An 18,973-nucleotide genomic window follows, 5' to 3' on the forward strand; every position below is an offset into this window, starting at 1 on the left:
TTATAAAGCACATATCAACATATTTCAGTCAATACTTCTTGAAACAAATTGTTGCTACTGGGAGCCCCCTAAATCCCTAGACACATGTACAGTGTTCCACTACAATGTCAAGGCAAGCGCAGCCTAGACAAGAAATTCCTCAAAATTTATCTTCGAAAAACACACAGCTGCCCTTACCACTGCCACCTTTTGATGCATACATTCTATATAGCTCAAGTGACTTGTTTGTGATACTTCAATTTGTGAATTAATGTATATTACATAATAATTAACATATACATTTAAAGCACCAGTTTCTTTGTTTCAGTCTAAATCTATCTTTTTCTTTCTTTTTTAAGAGACAATTTTACAAGCTGTTCCTTCTTATCATCCCTTTTTTTTGCCATTATATGAGAGCCAGTTTGGTGTAGTGGTTAAGTGTGCGGACTCTTATCCGGGAGAACCGGGTTTGATTCCCCACTCCTCCACTTAAAGCTGCTGGAATGGCCTTGGGTTAGCCATAGCTATCGCAGTAGTTGTCCTTGAAAGGGCAGCTTCTGTGAGAGCCCTCTCAGTCCCACCAACCTCACAGGGTGTCTGTTGTTGGGGGAGAAGATATTGGAGATTGTAAGCCGCTCTGAGTCTCTGATTCAGGGAGAAGGGCGGGGTATAAATCTGTAGTCATCGTCTTCTTCTAAACACTGTCTTATTATGAGTCAGACCATTCAGCTTCCTCAAGCACTCTGACTGGCAGCCACTCTCTCGGATCCCAGAATTCACTAATTTATATCCTTCAACTGGGGATGCAGGGAACTGGACATATACCTCCTGTATATATAAGCTTCACTTCGCTGTCAGAGCCAGAGCCCCACACAAGGTCTTACTGAAAATCCTGTATGTTGCATATAAAATTAGTCTAGCTTTTAACCCACCTTGGTCTTCTAATCACCAATGAAAATTACTGAATAATTTAATAATCAATGTTGCCTCTAACTGAAAATACAAGCATTCTTTTTGTGTGCTGACAACGTACAATCACCAGTACAATTAACCGAAATGGTGGAACAAAGAAACCGGTCTTTTTTATTATTGGAACTTTTAACTTATAGTATCAGAAACTGTAACCAACTTTACAACTGTGCTACATTGAGTTAAAGAGCTCATTATTTGTATTTTTCTCTGTAATAAGTACATACATTTTATCATAATCTTCTCTCTCTTTTTTCTCCTCTGTTTCCTTGTGTGTTTATTTTAAACTAATAATAAGGCCCATTGTGAAGAAAAATACAACAGGCTCTAGAAAAAGGCTCTGAACTTTGTATTCACTTTGCCCCACCTCAAGGGGAGCTGATCTCTGCCATCTGGAGAGCAGTTGTAATTCTGAGTGATCTCCCGTCCTCACCTGGAGATCGGCATCAGTGGGTCTTCTGGAAGAAATTGCATTATACCTGTCTGAGGTCCCACCCCTCCTCAAACCCCACCCTCTCTAGGTCCCATCCCTTAATTCTCCAGGAATTTCCTAACCTGGAGTTAGCAAACCTGCAGCCTCTACATAAGAAAATGACAGTCTTTCTTCACAGTGGGGAGGGGGACCGAAGCAGCTTATATCTGTCTCCTTATTCTTCTTTCCCTGTTTGATCTGAACAACAAACCTGCGAGGCTTCCCTATCTCTTTCTCAAGCGACCATCCTGGGGTGAGGCTGAGGGGAGGAGGAACAGGGGAGTGACAGGAAAGAGGAAGGAAAGACAGTAAAAGTGGAGCAGCCATGCCCTCTGAGGAAATGCCTGGTGGTGCCAGGTTCCCTGGTTTTAGCAGCCTTCAGGGGGGGTGTATGAGGGATGGTCTCTATATGGGCCGCTGACAAGGTGGCAGAGATCTGTTGGCAGCAGTGGCCGTGATGCCTTTTGTGAGGCTGCAGTAGAGCAGCAGGCCCTTCTGAGGTCAATTGACAGAGAAGACAGCAAAGCATCGGAGATGTGTCTCTCTCTGAGGTAAGACTGCTTTTGGCAGTTTGTTCAACATTCCTGTGCCTCAGTAGGTGAGGGCAGGGGAGTCAGCCAATGGGGGGGTCAGAGATTCTGACTGTGCTGTGATGGGCCAATGATTTGTTCCCACAGATATTATCCAATGGCAGTGCTGGATTTGGCCACGCCACAGGATAATTATTATAGATTATTTTGTAGTATAGTTTTTTCCCAACTGTACTAACTTCAAAACGGATAACTAAAATAATACTAGTATCAGCCCTGTGGCAGCCTGCATGTTATCTAACTCACATGTTAGCAAAAAAACAATAAAACTGGACGCACTTCATGATGTGATATTGATTTACTAGAAAGGAGAGGGTGCCGAACCAGCAGCCAGCGACATTCAGAATGTGGGCCATAAACTGTCCATGAGGACTAAAACAGGCCATAAAAGGTAAAGGTAGTCCCCCATAAAAGGTAAAGGTAGGAACTAGTAAGGAAGAAGCCATCTTGTCTGCCTGTTCAGGCAATGAGGGAGATGCAAAAAACAATGCAGAAAAGCACATCAAAACCATACCTGCAAGCCAATAGTACTATGCAGTTCATAACTGAAAATACTGTGCTGCAATTGCAGTAGAAGTTGAGTCACAAGAAATCAACATAAGGCAGGGAAGGACAAAGAAAATACAGGAACAGAATGTTCTAGATGAACATCATTTGAATTCTCAACAAAAAACAGAATGAGTGGAGGGGAAAGGGTAGTGGGGAAGAGACTAAATTTACTCATGTTAATATGGGGTGCAACAGATCAGTACTAAAATATCAGCTAGTACTTTATTGTTCCCAAGCTTTGGCTTCACTTCTAATTCACCAAGCCAAGACACAGGCACAGAGTTGTGAAGGCTAAGAGGGGGACATCCAAGAGGGAAAACAAGTTTTTCCTCCCAAGGGCTCTTCTTCAAGCACACTACACTTTTTCCAATAGAAAAATGGAAATTTGGAAAACACTGGAAAAAATTCCTAGTGAAATACTTTTTAAAATAAGGGTTACATATGAATTTTAAATTGTGTCCTGGATTCTGTTGGGAAAAATGCTCCCCCCCCACACACACACTCGTATGTACCTCTCAAGTTTGCCCCCATCTTTCCTGAAAACTTTCCCAAAGCCAGAGCAGCACCTGTCAATCTGATTCCCTCCCACACACATCAGGGCCATTCTCCTTGCCCTATTCCCCACCACTACCAATGAAAATGAATCCAAAATAAAGACAATGAATCCAAAAATAAAAATAAAGCTAATATACACAATTTAATTTTCTAGCATTTGGTATCTAGGGGACTCAAGATGTGTAATACCACTAACTCCATCAACATGCAAGACACTGTATCACAGCTTCATAGACACTTTTTTCCTTACTGAGCTTCCATGCCACATGGACTGTATGTCCAAAGGCAACATGGACAGTGAGTATGGCAGACTATTCACCAGGAAGGAGAAGGAGGTGGTATACTACAAGACTGCCACATTGAGTTAAAAATCACAGCACATGGGTTTGACTGCCCATTTAAAGTTACCCCTAACAAAAAGGAGTCAAAGTGCTTCCAGGTAATGCTCAGATTCCAGTTGTGGAGCACCTCCAAAGAATAGAATAGGGAGCACCTACCGAAAATCCCTCACATGCCTTCAATATTTGAATGATAAGGCAAAGAGGGTATTCTCCATAACCTTGAAAGGTTAAGGACTGGCTCTGCAGGGAAATATGGCTCAGTGATCAAATTTATTTGCATCTGCTGGGAAAACACAATGATTGTCACAAGTGACTTACCTCCCAAGTTATTAACATGCAAAATGAATTAGAGTGTGTGAGTGTGTGTGTGTGTGTGTGTGTGTGAGAGAGAGAGGGTGAGAGAGAGATATCTTTAGAACAACCTGAGTGAGATATTTTGTATTCCTAAAAGAATTCTTTTATTAGATGGATGAGCCAAGGGAAATTCAAACAGACATGCCACATCAAATGCCACTCAAGGATGAAATAAACTCTAAGGAAACAAGGATTCTGTACTGACACATCTTGTTGTTTTAATTGCTAGTTTCCCTCCTCAGTGGTCTATAGTGTTCTTTCTATATTTCTTCCTCTGAAATTTGGACATACAAGCAGGTTCCCTGGAGAGGGGTGTTATCCTGGTCAAACTGAAACCTTCTACCCACTGCATTAATGCTGCAATCCTAAAAATACTTTCCCAGGAGTAAGACCCATTAAATAAAATGGGGTTTACTTCGGAATAGACCAGTTTAGGATTACTTGCGAAGAGACTGACAGTGCAATCCTTTGCAGGTTTATCCCAGCCAAAGCCCATTGATTCAACTGGTTTAGCTGGGTTATCTCTGCATAGGATTGTACTGGAATTCATCTGTTAATCTTGTGATTACATGGTGAAAAATATGAGCTAAGGGGACCCTATAAATCCAGTTAGAGAATGCTAGAACCATCTTATTATCTGACAACAAATGCAGAGAATTTCTAATAACAATGCAAATCAAAGGTTTGTCTTTTTATAAACTGCTGAAGAAAAATACATTCATTATAGTCCAGGAATAAACAAAACCTTTCAACTGTCATATCTTTATTTCTACATAAGCTTTTGATCTGGTAATATCAAAAGGTCAAGCTTTGAAAGAGAAAGATTTGGTAGAATTATCAACTGATCTAACTGCATGGCTACACACAAGAGCCAGTTGCTTAAACGTCCTCTAGAGAGTACTCAAATGTACTAGCAGGTGAGGGGAAAAGGATATAATCTTCAACAATAAAAGAATATGAACAAGAACAAAACTACATACTAATGCCCACTGATACTTCACTTAATTTTTGATAAATGAGGAAGGGCCAACGTCGAAAAAACTCAGAAGATAGAAGGTACACTTTTCTTAACTGAAATGCTCTGAATGTCATCAGATGCTAAATGAGGGCAGAAGCATGCCCTGTTCCCCTCTGTATCGTTTTCTGGATCTTTTCCCACCCGAAGCAGAAAGCAGCTAGTATTGAAGGGCTCACATTACAGCAGAACCCTCCTGTTTGGAAAGTCTCCCTTGTGTGTACGAAACTCCCATTCATGTTTCCCAGAATAGAAACAATTTAAACAGTAATGTAAGCAATTATTCATTTGCATTTGTTTTCCAATACAGTCATTTAAATCTCTATATTGAACTAATCAAATGTATTTGAATTACATATTTTGTAAAAAATAAAGTTAAATCTCATTGCCTTCTAATCTTAATTGAATTTTTTTTTAAAAAAAAAAACCCAGTTTATCCTTTGGCTTCCAATTACAATTGTCACTGCTGTACTAAAGACACTCACCCAAAGGACTTGCAGTAACTTTGAAAGCATACACATACCACAAAACAATGTATGCAGCTCAATTTCACAGAAGAAAGGAAGACAAAATTAAGACCTTTAATATTTAAAATTGTGTTTGTTTACTGTAGCCCAGGCAAGGAGCAAAACAGATTAAAGAAAAGGCCCACAAACACAGTGGCACCAACAATTGCTGAACTTTACTCTTGCCTGCCCAGGATTTCTACCTTTTTTTTTGGGGGGGGGGGGGGGGGAGAGAACCTACTGTAGTTCTTCATGTGCTTTTTTGACCTCTTGCGCTGACCCTCATGCCAGCATTCACAAGATGCAGGTCATGACCTCATGAATTAGCATAATGAAAATAAGGGGCATTTCAGGTTCAGAGTCAGAACAGAGCACTGTATCTGCCAGCTCTTAATGAGACTGTAAAATCTGTTGCATTATAGCCTCTGGAAGGTAATATGCAATCACAGTTCAGTTTCTAGTTACAGCACTTTGATCTTGTTCCCATATATTAAACAGAGGGAGGGGGAATCAAACACTGGCAAAAATATTTTAAAAGTTATTCTGCTTCAGGAAAAGATTTAGTATTTGATTTACTTCGCCAACCAAATGTGAAATAATATGTCTTGATCCATTTGCAAAACCTCTATTTAACAGTTATTTTGCATACACATTCAATTGATGCTAAAAATATTAATTTTAAACTATGTTGTATAGTTTGGGGCTCCTATCAGAAAGTTGATATAAGTGCATTTTTAAAGTCAATAATGCAACTACTATATCGGCAAAGGGTTTTTGGTTTCTTGTTTAATTGCTGGTTTAATTCTATTTTGTTTCGAAATACAGAAAGTCATCCCCCACCAACAAATGCTTTCCACTTATTGTTCCAGGAGGGGGAGCTAGCACTCTCAGCCATGATAGTAAGCCCGCAGCATGAAACCTCAAGGTTTTGTTTTTTAAAAATACATATGACTGAATAAATCGTACCAAATCAAACAAACACAATTTTTATGTCACATAAAAATGAAAAGTCAGGTACATACCACTTTCTGGAAATTCCTGAGGGTAGCTGAGGAAAGGGAGGGATAGAGAAAGAAATAAATTTACTATATTTTATTGACCATCTTTGTTGCTGACATTCAAGGTGGACAAGTAGTCAGACATTCTTAAAAATAGTTGAACATGTCAGGTTTAGCAACAAAAAGGTGGACTGAAATCAACCAAATTACTCTGAATAAGATCTTATTTATTCAAAGCATGTATAGTTCCCCCCCTTCCATCAGAAATTAAAAACAGAACATTTACAGTTCAAATAAAATACAAAATGCTAAGTATTCTACGCCATAAGTACAATTTTAATGCTCATAATTAATTCATGCAAAGTGAATCACAATTTTATGACTGTGTTCAGAAACTTAACCATCCAACCAACATCTGGAGAAATTCACACATATTGCGTTTTAGGATATATTTCAACCCAAACCAAACTGCATTTCTACCTAGAAGTAAAAACGTTCCAACATGTTTTGTTTATTTGCAATATCAGAGGTCACTGTGCTTCAGTTCTAAATATCTAAAATTTGCAAATAAACTTAAACATGAGTCAGAACATTTTCTTTGTAAATATAGATTCAGATGGATGTTGGTCATGAGCAGCAGAACAAAGTTTAAGCCCAGTGGCACCTTTAGGACCAACGAAGTTTTATTCAAGGTATAAGCTTTCGTGTGTATGCACACTTCTTCCATAGACTCAAATCCCCACTCTGTCATAAAGTTACCAAGTAATCTTGGGCCAGTCTAACCTACTTCACAGGACTGTTGTTAAGATAAAATGTAAATAATGGAAACAACATACAAACTACCCTCATTATTTCTTCATGCAACCCTATGTGTGTACCTAAGTGCCACAACTGATTTATGGTGACCCCTGCAAAGGGCATTCAAGGCAAGTGATTAAGCAAGAGGCGATTTGCCATTGCCTTTCTTTACTGAGTCTTCCTTGGTGGTCTCCATATAAGTATCAACCCTGCTTAGCTTCTGAGATCTAACCAAGACTGGGTTATACCATACCATAGGTGGACTATAAACACCACCAACCCTGCTTCGCTTCCAAGACCTGATGAAACTGGGTTATACCATGGCACTTTTGCTCCCTAGACCTACATAGAATAATCCTCTGAGAAAGTTTTGTTTATGTGAACTGGGCCACAGAAACTAGTAAGAAGCAGATTAACTTCTGCACAAAGCAAAATTTCCTTCCAACCCCAATTACAGGTTTGTTTATATAAAAGCCCCAGAAATTTTACTCTATTCTTCTACAATGCTTCATTGTTCAGGCAACAATCTTCACAGATTGGGCAGAATGCCATGACCGCTCTCAGAAGGCAAACAATCCATCTAGCTCAGATCAGTGGAGAACTCTGGCATTCCTAATTTCAGGGATCTGTGCAATTCAGCAATTCCAGTCTGCACATCCCAGATGTCCTGGATGATTTAGTCTGTGTTAGTCTCTAGAGGTCCATACAGCTGACAAGCGCTGGCACAGGACCAGGCCAGGCTATGCAACCCAGACTGCTTGAACATGGGAGGTCCTGAGAAGGGGAGAAGCACTGAACGGGAAATGCAAGAAGGTGGACCCTTAGAAAACCACCACAACATTAACATTTTCAGTTTCTTTCCATCTGTCTTCTAGTACAGGAGACACATTGTGTTTTCATATTTCCCCTCAGTAAACCAAGGAAAAGAAGTCTCAAAGCTATCTGAATTCTAACAGAGCCCCATGCTCTGAAATCTTCAAAAAATTGCATCTATCAGTTTGCCAACCACTACCTATTTCTGGATCTGATGATTTAAACGTTTAGCTTTGGAGATTAGATAGATTCATGAATAGGTCTATCAGTGGCTATTACCTGTGGTAACTGAGGGGAACTAAACTTCTGAATCCCAGAGCCAGGAAAGGTCTTTCACACCACCTATGATCTGGGCTTTTAAGCCAGAGATGCTGGAGTTTGAACTTGAGACCTTCTGCATGCCAAGCATACCACTGAGCCATAGCGCCTCTTATGTTCTTATGCTTTAAAAAGGGATCTCCAACAGGTAACTGCAGAGTAGGCTTGCACATTTATTTATTTATTTAAATATTTATAACTTGCCTTTCCTCATAGTTCAAGGTGGCATCCCCTCTAAAAACTACAAAAAGAACAAACCCGTAAACAAGTTTCTTCTAAGCTTTTTTAAACACTTCTGATTTCATAGCATTTTTCTCTGTATTGCTTTGCTGACAGCTCCATTTCTGGTGCTCTTTGTAGCCCATGTTCTGTTTCTAGGATGGAACAAAACTTGATAACATTGTGGGGGGAGCTTGAGGTATTTTTTGTTACTCAGAGGCAGCTCTAATGAAAGTTGGTTACCTCTTATACTAGTCCAAGCATTTGCAAAATGATCCAAAGCAACTAAAATCCATATAACACATCAAAACAGAAGAAGGAAACAGGAACAGAAGTTCCTCTCTTTCAAGTAGATGGATTTTTTACAGAAGTATAGCTAATTACTAATTAATACTGAACATTACCATACAGCAACATCAGGCCTTCCTGTACAGTTTATCTAAAAATGATCCAACTGCATTTTAGCTACTCTTCCTGATCATCTGTTTCATATTGAAAATAAAGCCATATTTTGTCCTTATGAGGGACAAAGAGAGGAAGAAGGAGAAAACACCTGTGCATAACGGGAAAGGAAGCATACTCTTTTAGTTCCTGAGAAGCTGTATCACAGTAAATTTACAGGTTAGTAAAATGGAGCAAGAATGGGTGGAAAGACAGGAAGAGGGTCTGTGTAAGTTGTTGCCAATGAACATAACAACAATAATGAGGTACCAGTGCATTCAACACAACAGCCACAATAACAGCAAACTGCTATCATGAAGAAGCACTCATGTCTTCACAAGCAAATGCAAACTTGTGGGAAAATGTGAGAACTGTACCACCAGAAGCAAGTACAGCAAACTGACCATATGGCCTGTTTCACAATGGTTTAGTAGTTCAACCCACAGAGATTTCTTTTATTATTTACTGCAATATTTATACCTCACCTTTCACCTTAGCTCAAGTACACGAGATCTGGAGCAGTTACATCCTTCTAACTCCACTGATATTAGTGGTCCTAGAAGTATATAACTCTGTTGAGGCCTGGACTTTTAAAATCCCTTTTCACCATGGAGAGAGGCCTTGGCTTCAGTTCTTTGTTTGTGAAATAGGAATACTAATAATTGACCTATGACATAGCCACATTGGAAGGATAACTCACTTTAGTAAATGCATTGTATACAGATTAAAAACAGAGAGTCAAATAGCATACTTGATTAAAAATACAGAGTTCAAATAGCTTACTTGGACTTGATGTCTTTTATCTTCTTAATCAGAGCATCCCTCTTTTCCTTTGCTCTTTTGGATAAATTTTCTCCTTTTAGGATATCTGATATAAATGAGTCAACATCTAAATCATGAAAGAAAAGGATAAAAAGAGATACAAGTCAAGAGGAGAAATAGTAATTTTCAGAAGATAAATACTCCCATTATGTATGTGTATGTATGTATATACGGCAGTAATATCTAAACTATCTAATGGAGTTACTTTATCAGTTCCAGGCATAGTATAATTGAAAGATATTTCAAACTCTAAATTGGATAGATTTGTTCACTGCTGGGCTTATGCTTAGCACAGCAAATGCTGCTTGACATTTGCCATCATTAAATGAAAAAAAAATCCAACAAGTTTTAATAAACTGTCAAACTACGTGAAATAAATATATACCCTATTACTTGAGGAATAAAAGCTAGAAGACAATAAACTGCTTTATGCACATACCATTGCTATAAAATCAAACATAGTTTGGCACTTTCATTAACAAAATCACATTTTCAGAAGTGACCAAACTTATGACATCTTCCTATGAACAGCTCAAAGTCCAAAGCATGCGAGTCCCATCTCTATAGTAAGGTGGTCAATCAACAACACCACACTGTTAACACACTACCATTACACTTAACATTTGCAAGATAAGGCCAAATAATAAACGATAATCACTAGATCTAATCGTAAACTGACTGCCCCCATGCAGATGATGAAAGCTGCAAAAACAAAGGGAGGGGGGAACCACAGACACAATGCAACTGCATATACATACACATATACATATATATATGCATGTAGAGGACTCCCCAGCTGTGCAGAAATAAATATGGCTTTGTAAATTAGCCAAAAGAGAAAGAAAAATTCCTTGAGGACCAACACATTGGGAGCAGCTGAGGATCACTAAAGAGAAAAGGGAAGACAAAGTCACCCTCCTTTAAGCAGCCAGTAGCAAATCACATAATGAAATCAAATTGATTCTGCTCTGCAGGAAGGGCGGGCAATAAATTGAATAAAATAAATAAATTCAGATATGAGGAAGCACACTGTTCCCACAATGCATGGAATTTACTACCACAGGATGGAGGGAAAGCTGTTAGTTTAAAATTGGAGTAGACTTCCAGCCTGTGATGAGGCAAGCATTTGTTTAATTGCAGGCTGAAACTTATTTTTACTAATTTTAAACCTCTCTAAGCCTCCTTTTCACCCAACTCAGGATTCTCAAGGATGCAAACAATAAAAACATTACAATTATTAAAATAGTTATACATGAAGCAATTAAAACAAAACCTATAAACACATGAGAAGGAAGAATCAGTGGGGAACACCAGCCAAAACAGAAAAGCCTTTACCAGCTGGTAGAAGACAATGACAGAAGGAGAGATTCACTATGTGGCCCACTGCAATACTCAATGGCAGGGGCCCTACTTAATGCAAGTGAACTTGTGCTTGTAGAAGCAAACTTTCCTTCTGCTGCAGCTGCCATCACACTCATGCCCACAGAGGAAGGTGGAACAATTTAATGGGATGAAGTAGAGGTGTGCACCAGACCTGTATAGCTCAGGCTAGCCTGATCTCATCAGATCTCAGAAGATAAACCGGGTTGGCTTTGATTAGTACTTGGATAGGAGACAAACCACCAAGGAATATCAGGGTTGCCACACAGAGGCAAACAATGAAAAAGTATCCCAGTTCATCTCTTACCATGAAAACCCCATGTAGTCACCGTAAGTCAGCTATGACTTGATGGCAAAAAAGGGTGGTCTGTGGGGTGGAGTGGGGGGCTTGGATATAAGTTCTTCAAAAGGAAGTGCCCTATGCCATTCATTCATTTATTCTTTATTACAGTCATTTGACCAATCACAGGGCTTTTTTTGAGCAGGAATGCACAGGAACACATTTCCAGCTGGTTTGGTGTCAGGGAGTGTGGCCTAATGTGCAAATGAGTTCCTGCTGGGCCTTTTTAATTAAAAAACCCTGCGTGAAACTGGTGATATCATGAGGTGTGGCCTAATATGCAAATGAGTTCCTGCTGGGCGGGTTTCTACCTGACCAATCATATAACACATTTACACTTAAAATTCAAAGCATACAATACACCAAATAAAACAATCTGAAAATAAAAATTACAGTACAGTTTCCTTATGCCAATTTATCTTTGCCACAGAAAGCACTACATAGTAGGGCCACGTCCCACCCATGTGAGTTCACCTTTAGGGCTCTGTTATCAAGAGCAGAAGTTGCCACAGCCCTACTCGAACCTGAGTGGAAAAATTCCAAAGGACATCTGAATATCCAGCTGCCAGTACTGAAGATCAGCACATTTTGAACAACCGGGCAAGCAGTAATGCATAATTGTAGAAACGAGAAACTTAAAGGGTGCGGCTAAAAATCACTGAATGATAACAGACAACCTCTCTTGAGCAACGATGGTACTGTTAAGTGCTTGGATTTAACATGAAAATAGCTTTTCATCATACAGCTGTGACATCTAGAAATTTTTACACTATTTGAAAAATAACTATGGATTCAGGCTGGGTGACTGGCAATATCAGTTGGGACTTTTTCATCTAAACTGCCCCTTTTTTAAAAAAAGAACAGACCAATAAAAGAAACTGCAATATTTAAATTCAGAGAACAATAGTTGAAATATATATATAGAACTGTAATGGGAGAAAAACTGGCCAACATACACTATTCCGTTTATTTATGTGATTTATACCCCACCTTTTTCCCCAGTGGAGACCCAAAGTGGTTTACAACATTCTCCTCTCCTCCATTTTATCTTCACGGCAACCCTGTGAGGTGGGTTAGTCTGAGGGTATCTGACTGGCCCACAACTACCCAGTAAACCTTCACAGCAAAGTGGGGTCCTGAACTCAGGTCTCTCAGATTCAACTCTAACCACTACAGAGTACACAGTCTCTCACACTGTGCTTTAAAATAAAAGATAAAAACCCCTCAATTTTATCTTCTATTCTACCTTGCATTGTTTCCTGACAGATAACTGGAACAGAAGTCAAGATGGAAGATCACTAAATTGTTAATTAAAAAAACTAATTGAGCAGCAAGTATATAAAAATAGCCTATGCTCATTTTATTACTGATGTGACACTTATTTTCAAATTTATAGCAAAGACAATTGAACTATGTTTCAAATATTGCAGGATATTTCAAGAATGTCAGCCACTTCTCTTTTCATTTTTTTTTTAAAACTTCAATGTATCTGGCGTCATTTCAGCATTGTTTTAATAGATGATAATTGCAAAGGTAATCTGCCTAAATGATATCCACAGAATGATTATGTCTCATTTAGTTATCCAGAAATCTACGGTGATCACCATTCATTTTAGTAATGTTCATTCTGGAAATGAAGCACTAGAACAATTAGATTTTTATGCAAAAGAATTAATAGTAGAAAATCTTAGATCCTAGCTAAACTCTATTAATTGAAAATGTGGTAAAGAGAAGTTTGCTGCCTGACTAAAAAGGGCACTTCTTCCAGGGCAGTAGCTAGGGCAGGATTAGAACATCAATCCATATTTATGGATTTATCTCACTAACCTTCACTTTCTGAATTTATTTCCAGAAAGACTCTTGTCCATCCCTAGATGTGACTGGTGTCTGGGAAAACAGAAGCTGGATATCAGTGACAGCCTAAGAGCACAGGAGTATATTTAGACTGTATTTATTGGCCAGAATCCAACAGAGTTCAATAATATCAATGGACATTTAACTCTACATTAGATTGTTACCCTTGTCTATGGACATGGTTCAGCCAAACTTTAGCAAGCTTTAACGAGAGAAATAAGCATAACCCTCATTACAGAGATCAATGGAACTGAAACTGCTTATCTATTTTTAAATATTCCAATTCACAGTTTCACATGCTTGTGAATTTAAAAGATTTAATAACGAATTTTAAGTAGTTAATTCAAGCAGCTGAGTTCTCAGGGTAAAGACAAACATAAATTCACACGGGGTGGCCAACGGTAGCTCTCCAGATGTTTTTTGCCTACAACTCCCATCAGCCCCAACCAGCATAGCCAATGGCTGGGGCTGATGGGAGCTGTAGGCAAAAAACATCTGGAGAGCTACCGTTGGCCCCCCCCCCTGCACTAGAAGACCCTAATAAGATCCATTCCAACCTACAGAATTCAATTATATCAAATGTGTTTAAACTCAAGGGTTATTATACCAGAACCACTAAGGTCTTTTAAAGTCTCTAGAGAAGACAATGAATTTATGGTCTCTGCAAAACTGAACTGTTTCTTCAGCAGCACTATATACCTAGATGAGACCTATGGAAGTATTTTCAAAAATCTGTACTGAAGGGAAATTAATCTGAGGAGCTGTTAGGCATAACCAATCAAAAGGTCTTTCAGTTATCTCAGTACTCAGATGTCTGGTAGATCATCTTGGCTGGAAACCTCAAGGGCTAGTGTCAATGGACAGCCAGGGGAAAGCATGCTAAAGAAATAGTGACATGCTCTAGGGCCACGCAAATACTTTATGGAACCAATTATTCCAAACAAGTTTCCACAGAAACTATGTGCCAGAGTGAGAGAGATAGGCAGTCACCCATTCTATTAGTGAACTGATCACCCTAGAACCAATAAGTGCCATTTTGCCCATTCCTGCCCTTGCACCTGTTGTTGCACTACAAGAGTCTTCTCTTTCACATCTACTCTTAGTCATTTTTTCATCTTTTTCCTGCAAAGTCTCCACTGAGCCACTATCACCTCATACTTTCTTGCTAGATTTCTTTCCTCTATCTTTACTAGTCTAAACATCTCCCCTTCACTTCTTTCATACCTGTTTTTGGTTAAAATCCATCTAGGAGCATATCCTGTACACTGACGCTACAATATTAAGTTGTACCTGTCATGTCTGGAGAAATCTGCTTTAGCTAGTTAATGGCATCTCTACTTTTTTAAAAAATTACTGAATCCTATCAGAGGTCCTCAAAAAGTTTGTTTCTAGTCACTTTCCTCTAATACCTCTTCATTTGATAGATCCAGGTGGGCAGCCATGTTGGTCTGAAGCAGCAGAACATATTTTGAGTCCAGTGGCACCTTTAAGAGCAATGAGCTTTCATGTGCACGCACACTTTGAATAAACTTCTATTGGTCTTAAAGGTGCCACTGGACTCAAAATCTGCTCTGCCTCTTCATTTCTTTCTGATTAACTAAATAATTTTTTTATTATTAAGCTACAGCAAGTGGTTCACTGGTTTGCAATTGTACATCAGGATAATTGATCATGCAAATAAGACCAGTCAACAGCCAAAAGTCTGCCCATGACCTTAAGGCTGTTTCAGGAGAGACATAACTCTTCCTTACTTCACTCAACCAGCACCAAGCTACCTCAGCATGCAAGAAACCAGAAATCCTAAGGAAATAAAGTATAATACTTCATTTGCCTAAGCTAGACAGCACATAGTACATCAGGAACACTGGATTCCTGTGATCCCAAACATGATCTGAAGATCAACTGATAGCACCTCTGGACCACTTCAGTTTCTTCATCAAATCTGCAAATGTGAATATGGAGAGATATCCTTGATGGTTGTCCTAAGGTTATGAAAGCTGGCAAATAAGAGTTCATTTTACTCAAGCAGACTTCCACTGGCTGAAGAACAGCTAATAGTAAGTATTTTAATTGGACATTATTATTTTTTATTATTGATTGTATGACAGGATTACACACAGGAATATAATAGTATAAAATACATAACCAAGTTGATTCAATGGGTAACCGGAAGAGTGGACTATAAATCTACTAAAATAAAAATAAATAAATAAATAAATAAAAAGCTTTCAACATTTATTCTTCAGAACTACAGTCTCAGAGTTTATTTTAACAGTTGAGAGTAAAAGAGGTACCATCCTTTATCTTTTATTTGTCCTTTGTAGTACAGATTTCTCCTCTCCCAGGTGTAGGTACATACAAGTATCCAACTATTTCAGTGGCTACTTCAAGCATCTGGTGAAATAACTCTTGGTTACGCAGCCTGTACCATCAAAACAGAGGGGGGTTTTCTCCCAGGAGCTATAGGATTATTTAGTATATTATTTTTCAGGAAAAATTGTTGGGATGTGTTTAAACAAGTTGAATCCTTTTTAAAGAGTATATGAATCCTTTTTAGAGCGTATAAAACTCATGCTACATAAAGCTTTTTACATCTATCATTTTTACCCACTGGAACAGAACTGTTTTTACAGTATGTTTCATGGCATAAGGCACTTCCTCTAGAAGAACTTACACCCAATTCCGCCCTAACTGCCTACACTCCAATCAGCCTACACTCTACTCCTCTGAAATGAATAAAAACAAGGATACTCTACCAAACTTACTCTGTCTGGAATGATGAAACAGGCTCTAAAGGGTCTCAGAACCAACTGATACTAGCCCCCAACAGGATGAAGCTCCTGACCGTATGAAGCACAGTTCCATTGTGTAAGACTTTTATTATGTTTTCACATTAAGTAAATAACAAAGCAGCCACACATTTACTCACAGCCCGCCCTTCTCCCTGAGACTCATACCCATTCACAAAATATAAAAAACCAATGCAATCAAACAGCATTAGACACCAATCAACAATGCAATAGGACCAGGTTTACAGAATTAGAAAACAGTGCAAACAAAAAGCTGTTCAAGATATGATATACAATTAACAATGCGGAATGTGGATTACAAACATATACAACACTGCATACAATAAACACCTAGCAAGCTACAATCCTAGTCCATTATAAAAACATCCTCCTGGCCCTGAGCTGGATAGCCCAGGCAAGCCTGATCTTGTCAGATCTTGGAAGCTAAGCAGGGTGAACTCAGGCAAGTACTTAGTTGGGAGACCTCCTTGATTACTAGAGATTGGAGACAGGGGCAGGTTTTATTCAGTCACCTCTTTGAATATCCCCCATGCCCCAATAGGGGTCTGTCACCAGGACTTACCAGTGCCACATATACACACACATGCACAAATAAATACACCCCCCCCAAAAAAAAATCCTCCTGACTGTCCCATTACAATTCTACCTAAACCCTTTGTAAATATCCCCTTCTGAACATTTCTGGTTTGCACATTCTGCAAAACGACAGAAGTGTGGAATCCTTCCTGACCACTTCAAGAGGCCATTGCGCAAGGTGGGAGCCACCTCAGAGAATGCACATGAACAAGCAGCTGCCAGCCTCGTCTATAAACCTAACTTTGTTCAGAAAAGAACTATTGGCAGGAAAGGGAGGGAGGGGGCGGGACCCAGAATTTCAACATTCCATTAAAGAGCTTCTGCAAAGCCATTAAAATAAGAGGAAGTTGTCCGTAAGGTACAAAAGGAATATAGTTTGCAATGATAATTCATGCAAATAGATTTCACCAAAAAAAAGTACTACGTGATACAGGAAATGCAAGTGCCTTTCCACTTTTTCAGAGATATAAAAACGTAAGCCAATTTAGAATTGTGTCGCCAACTGGGACCCTGGCAAATACACTCCACTGAAGAAGCAGACCTAAACATGCATTCAAGACAACTTTAACCTGTCTTTTTTCCTGTGGTGGACTCAAAGCCGACAGAAGGCATTAAAGAGTGAAGCGTGAAAAGCTAGTATCTCGGAGAATACGAATAATGAGTAGTTAAAATTATCCCTTGAAAGTAAAAGGGGGTTCTTTCCGCCGGAGATTCTTTTCGCTACTGCAGACTTCGCCTTTCAGCCTTCGACAGCGAAGCTTTGCATCCGTATCAGCGGCACCTTAGAAAACTCAGCTTCTAAGTTTGTATTCCCCGCCCGAGCTTCCCGGGAACCCCGAGCGCCGTTCTTCCCCGCCCCTCCCCGCTTCATCAGAGACCCACCCCTGCCTTCTGTGAGACCCCCGAGGTTTCCTCGCCCGCCCCCACTTCCTCCCCGGAGCCTGCCGCGCTAGCCACACCCGCAACCCTAAGCGCGCAGGGAATCCCTACCTGCCAGGAGACTGGCGACCTCCTCGGGGATGACGGGGGAGCTGTGCATATCGAGCCAGGTGGTCTCGCCGGGGCAGCTCTCGGGCAGAGGGAGGAAACCACTAAACCCCGCCCCCTTCTGCCCGGCTCCGGGAAGTCAGTGAGGAAACCTACAGCAGGAGGCGGGGCTACGAGGCTCCACTCCCTTTAGATCGCCCCGCCCATTAAACCGAACTACGCATGCGCACTCACCGTGCAACGCTGTGTGCTGTTTTATGGGACTGACTAGCCGGGTTTCCCTTGGCTACGCTGGGCGGTAACGTTCTTCCCTGGCACGTGACGACTCCCCCTAAGCTGACGCCATATTTAACGAGGGCATAACATTTCTTACCAGTGAATTGATCTCAGGCATACATTCCAATATCAAAGATGGTGTTGCAAGAAACACAGTTGTTCCGGTGCGAAGGATTCCCTCATTGGATAGAATCGGATTTGAATCGTAATGTGTGGAATGCTTTGATGGGCTGCACAGCCTTTGTTGTGTTTTTGTTGCTATGCTTTTCACATCCTTGGTTACCACCAATCGTAGCCATCTTCGCAACAGCAGGCTACGGTTTTAAAAGGCAGCCAATCAGATGACGCTTCCTTTGGGCTGAGAACGAAGCGGGGCGGGGGGGAAAGAGGATGGGGGAGGCAGGGAAGGCTGCGCTGGAAGGCTCTCGGTTTCCTTTGTTTTTTGTTCCCGATGCAGGGTTGTTTTTCTTTCTTGTTCCTTTTCTGTAATTCTGTGCTCAGGGCATTTGAACGTGACAGTAAAAAGATTGTATTCAGATTGTGTGAATTAAAGCAATACGTTGGTTTAGATTGTTTTTAGGGTCCTTTTCTTCCTGAATTAACATGCACGCGTATGAATACGGCAAGGAGTCCCGAGACACCTTACAGTCTTTTTAGAAAGCTTTTTTCCCGTATACGCTATCCTGCGTTAGAACACACTTCTGAGGCGTGAAGGGTTCGACCGCGAGGCGGATGTATTGAAAAAATGCAGAGAACAAGGGAGACCGACCAATTTTTAAAATTTTCCGATCAAAAGAGTGGAAGACCACTTCTAATTGTCCATAGATAGGCAAAGTAGGATTAACATTTGCGATAACTCTGTTCCTTTAATCTAGGCCAGTATTTTAGGCTGTCCTAGCCTGATTTCAGAAGCCAAGCAGAGTCGACGCTGGTTAGTATTAGATGGGAGACAAACCAACAAGAAAGTACCGATTTGCTGTGCAGAGGAAGGCAATGGCAAACCGCATCTGT

The 18,973-nt window shown here is 40.0% G+C and overlaps 1 protein-coding gene across 1 annotated transcript in view; it reads right to left on the bottom strand.

The window, feature by feature from the left end:
* Positions 1-17,909, bottom strand: part of SKAP2 (src kinase associated phosphoprotein 2) — a 151,148-nt gene extending 133,239 nt beyond the window's left edge. Inside the window, exons 1-3 of the mRNA XM_060248678.1 lie at positions 17,690-17,909; positions 9,701-9,806; positions 6,353-6,378 (exon numbers count right to left, since the gene is read on the bottom strand). Of these exons, the coding sequence (XP_060104661.1) occupies positions 6,353-6,378; positions 9,701-9,806; positions 17,690-17,738 (181 nt within the window). The 5' untranslated portion in view covers positions 17,739-17,909. The remainder of the gene's footprint in view (positions 1-6,352; positions 6,379-9,700; positions 9,807-17,689) is intronic.
* Positions 17,910-18,973: the final 1,064 nt, after the last annotated feature.

This window comes from Heteronotia binoei, chromosome 10 (assembly GCF_032191835.1).
Source record: "Heteronotia binoei isolate CCM8104 ecotype False Entrance Well chromosome 10, APGP_CSIRO_Hbin_v1, whole genome shotgun sequence".
NCBI lineage: Eukaryota > Metazoa > Chordata > Lepidosauria > Squamata > Gekkonidae > Heteronotia > Heteronotia binoei.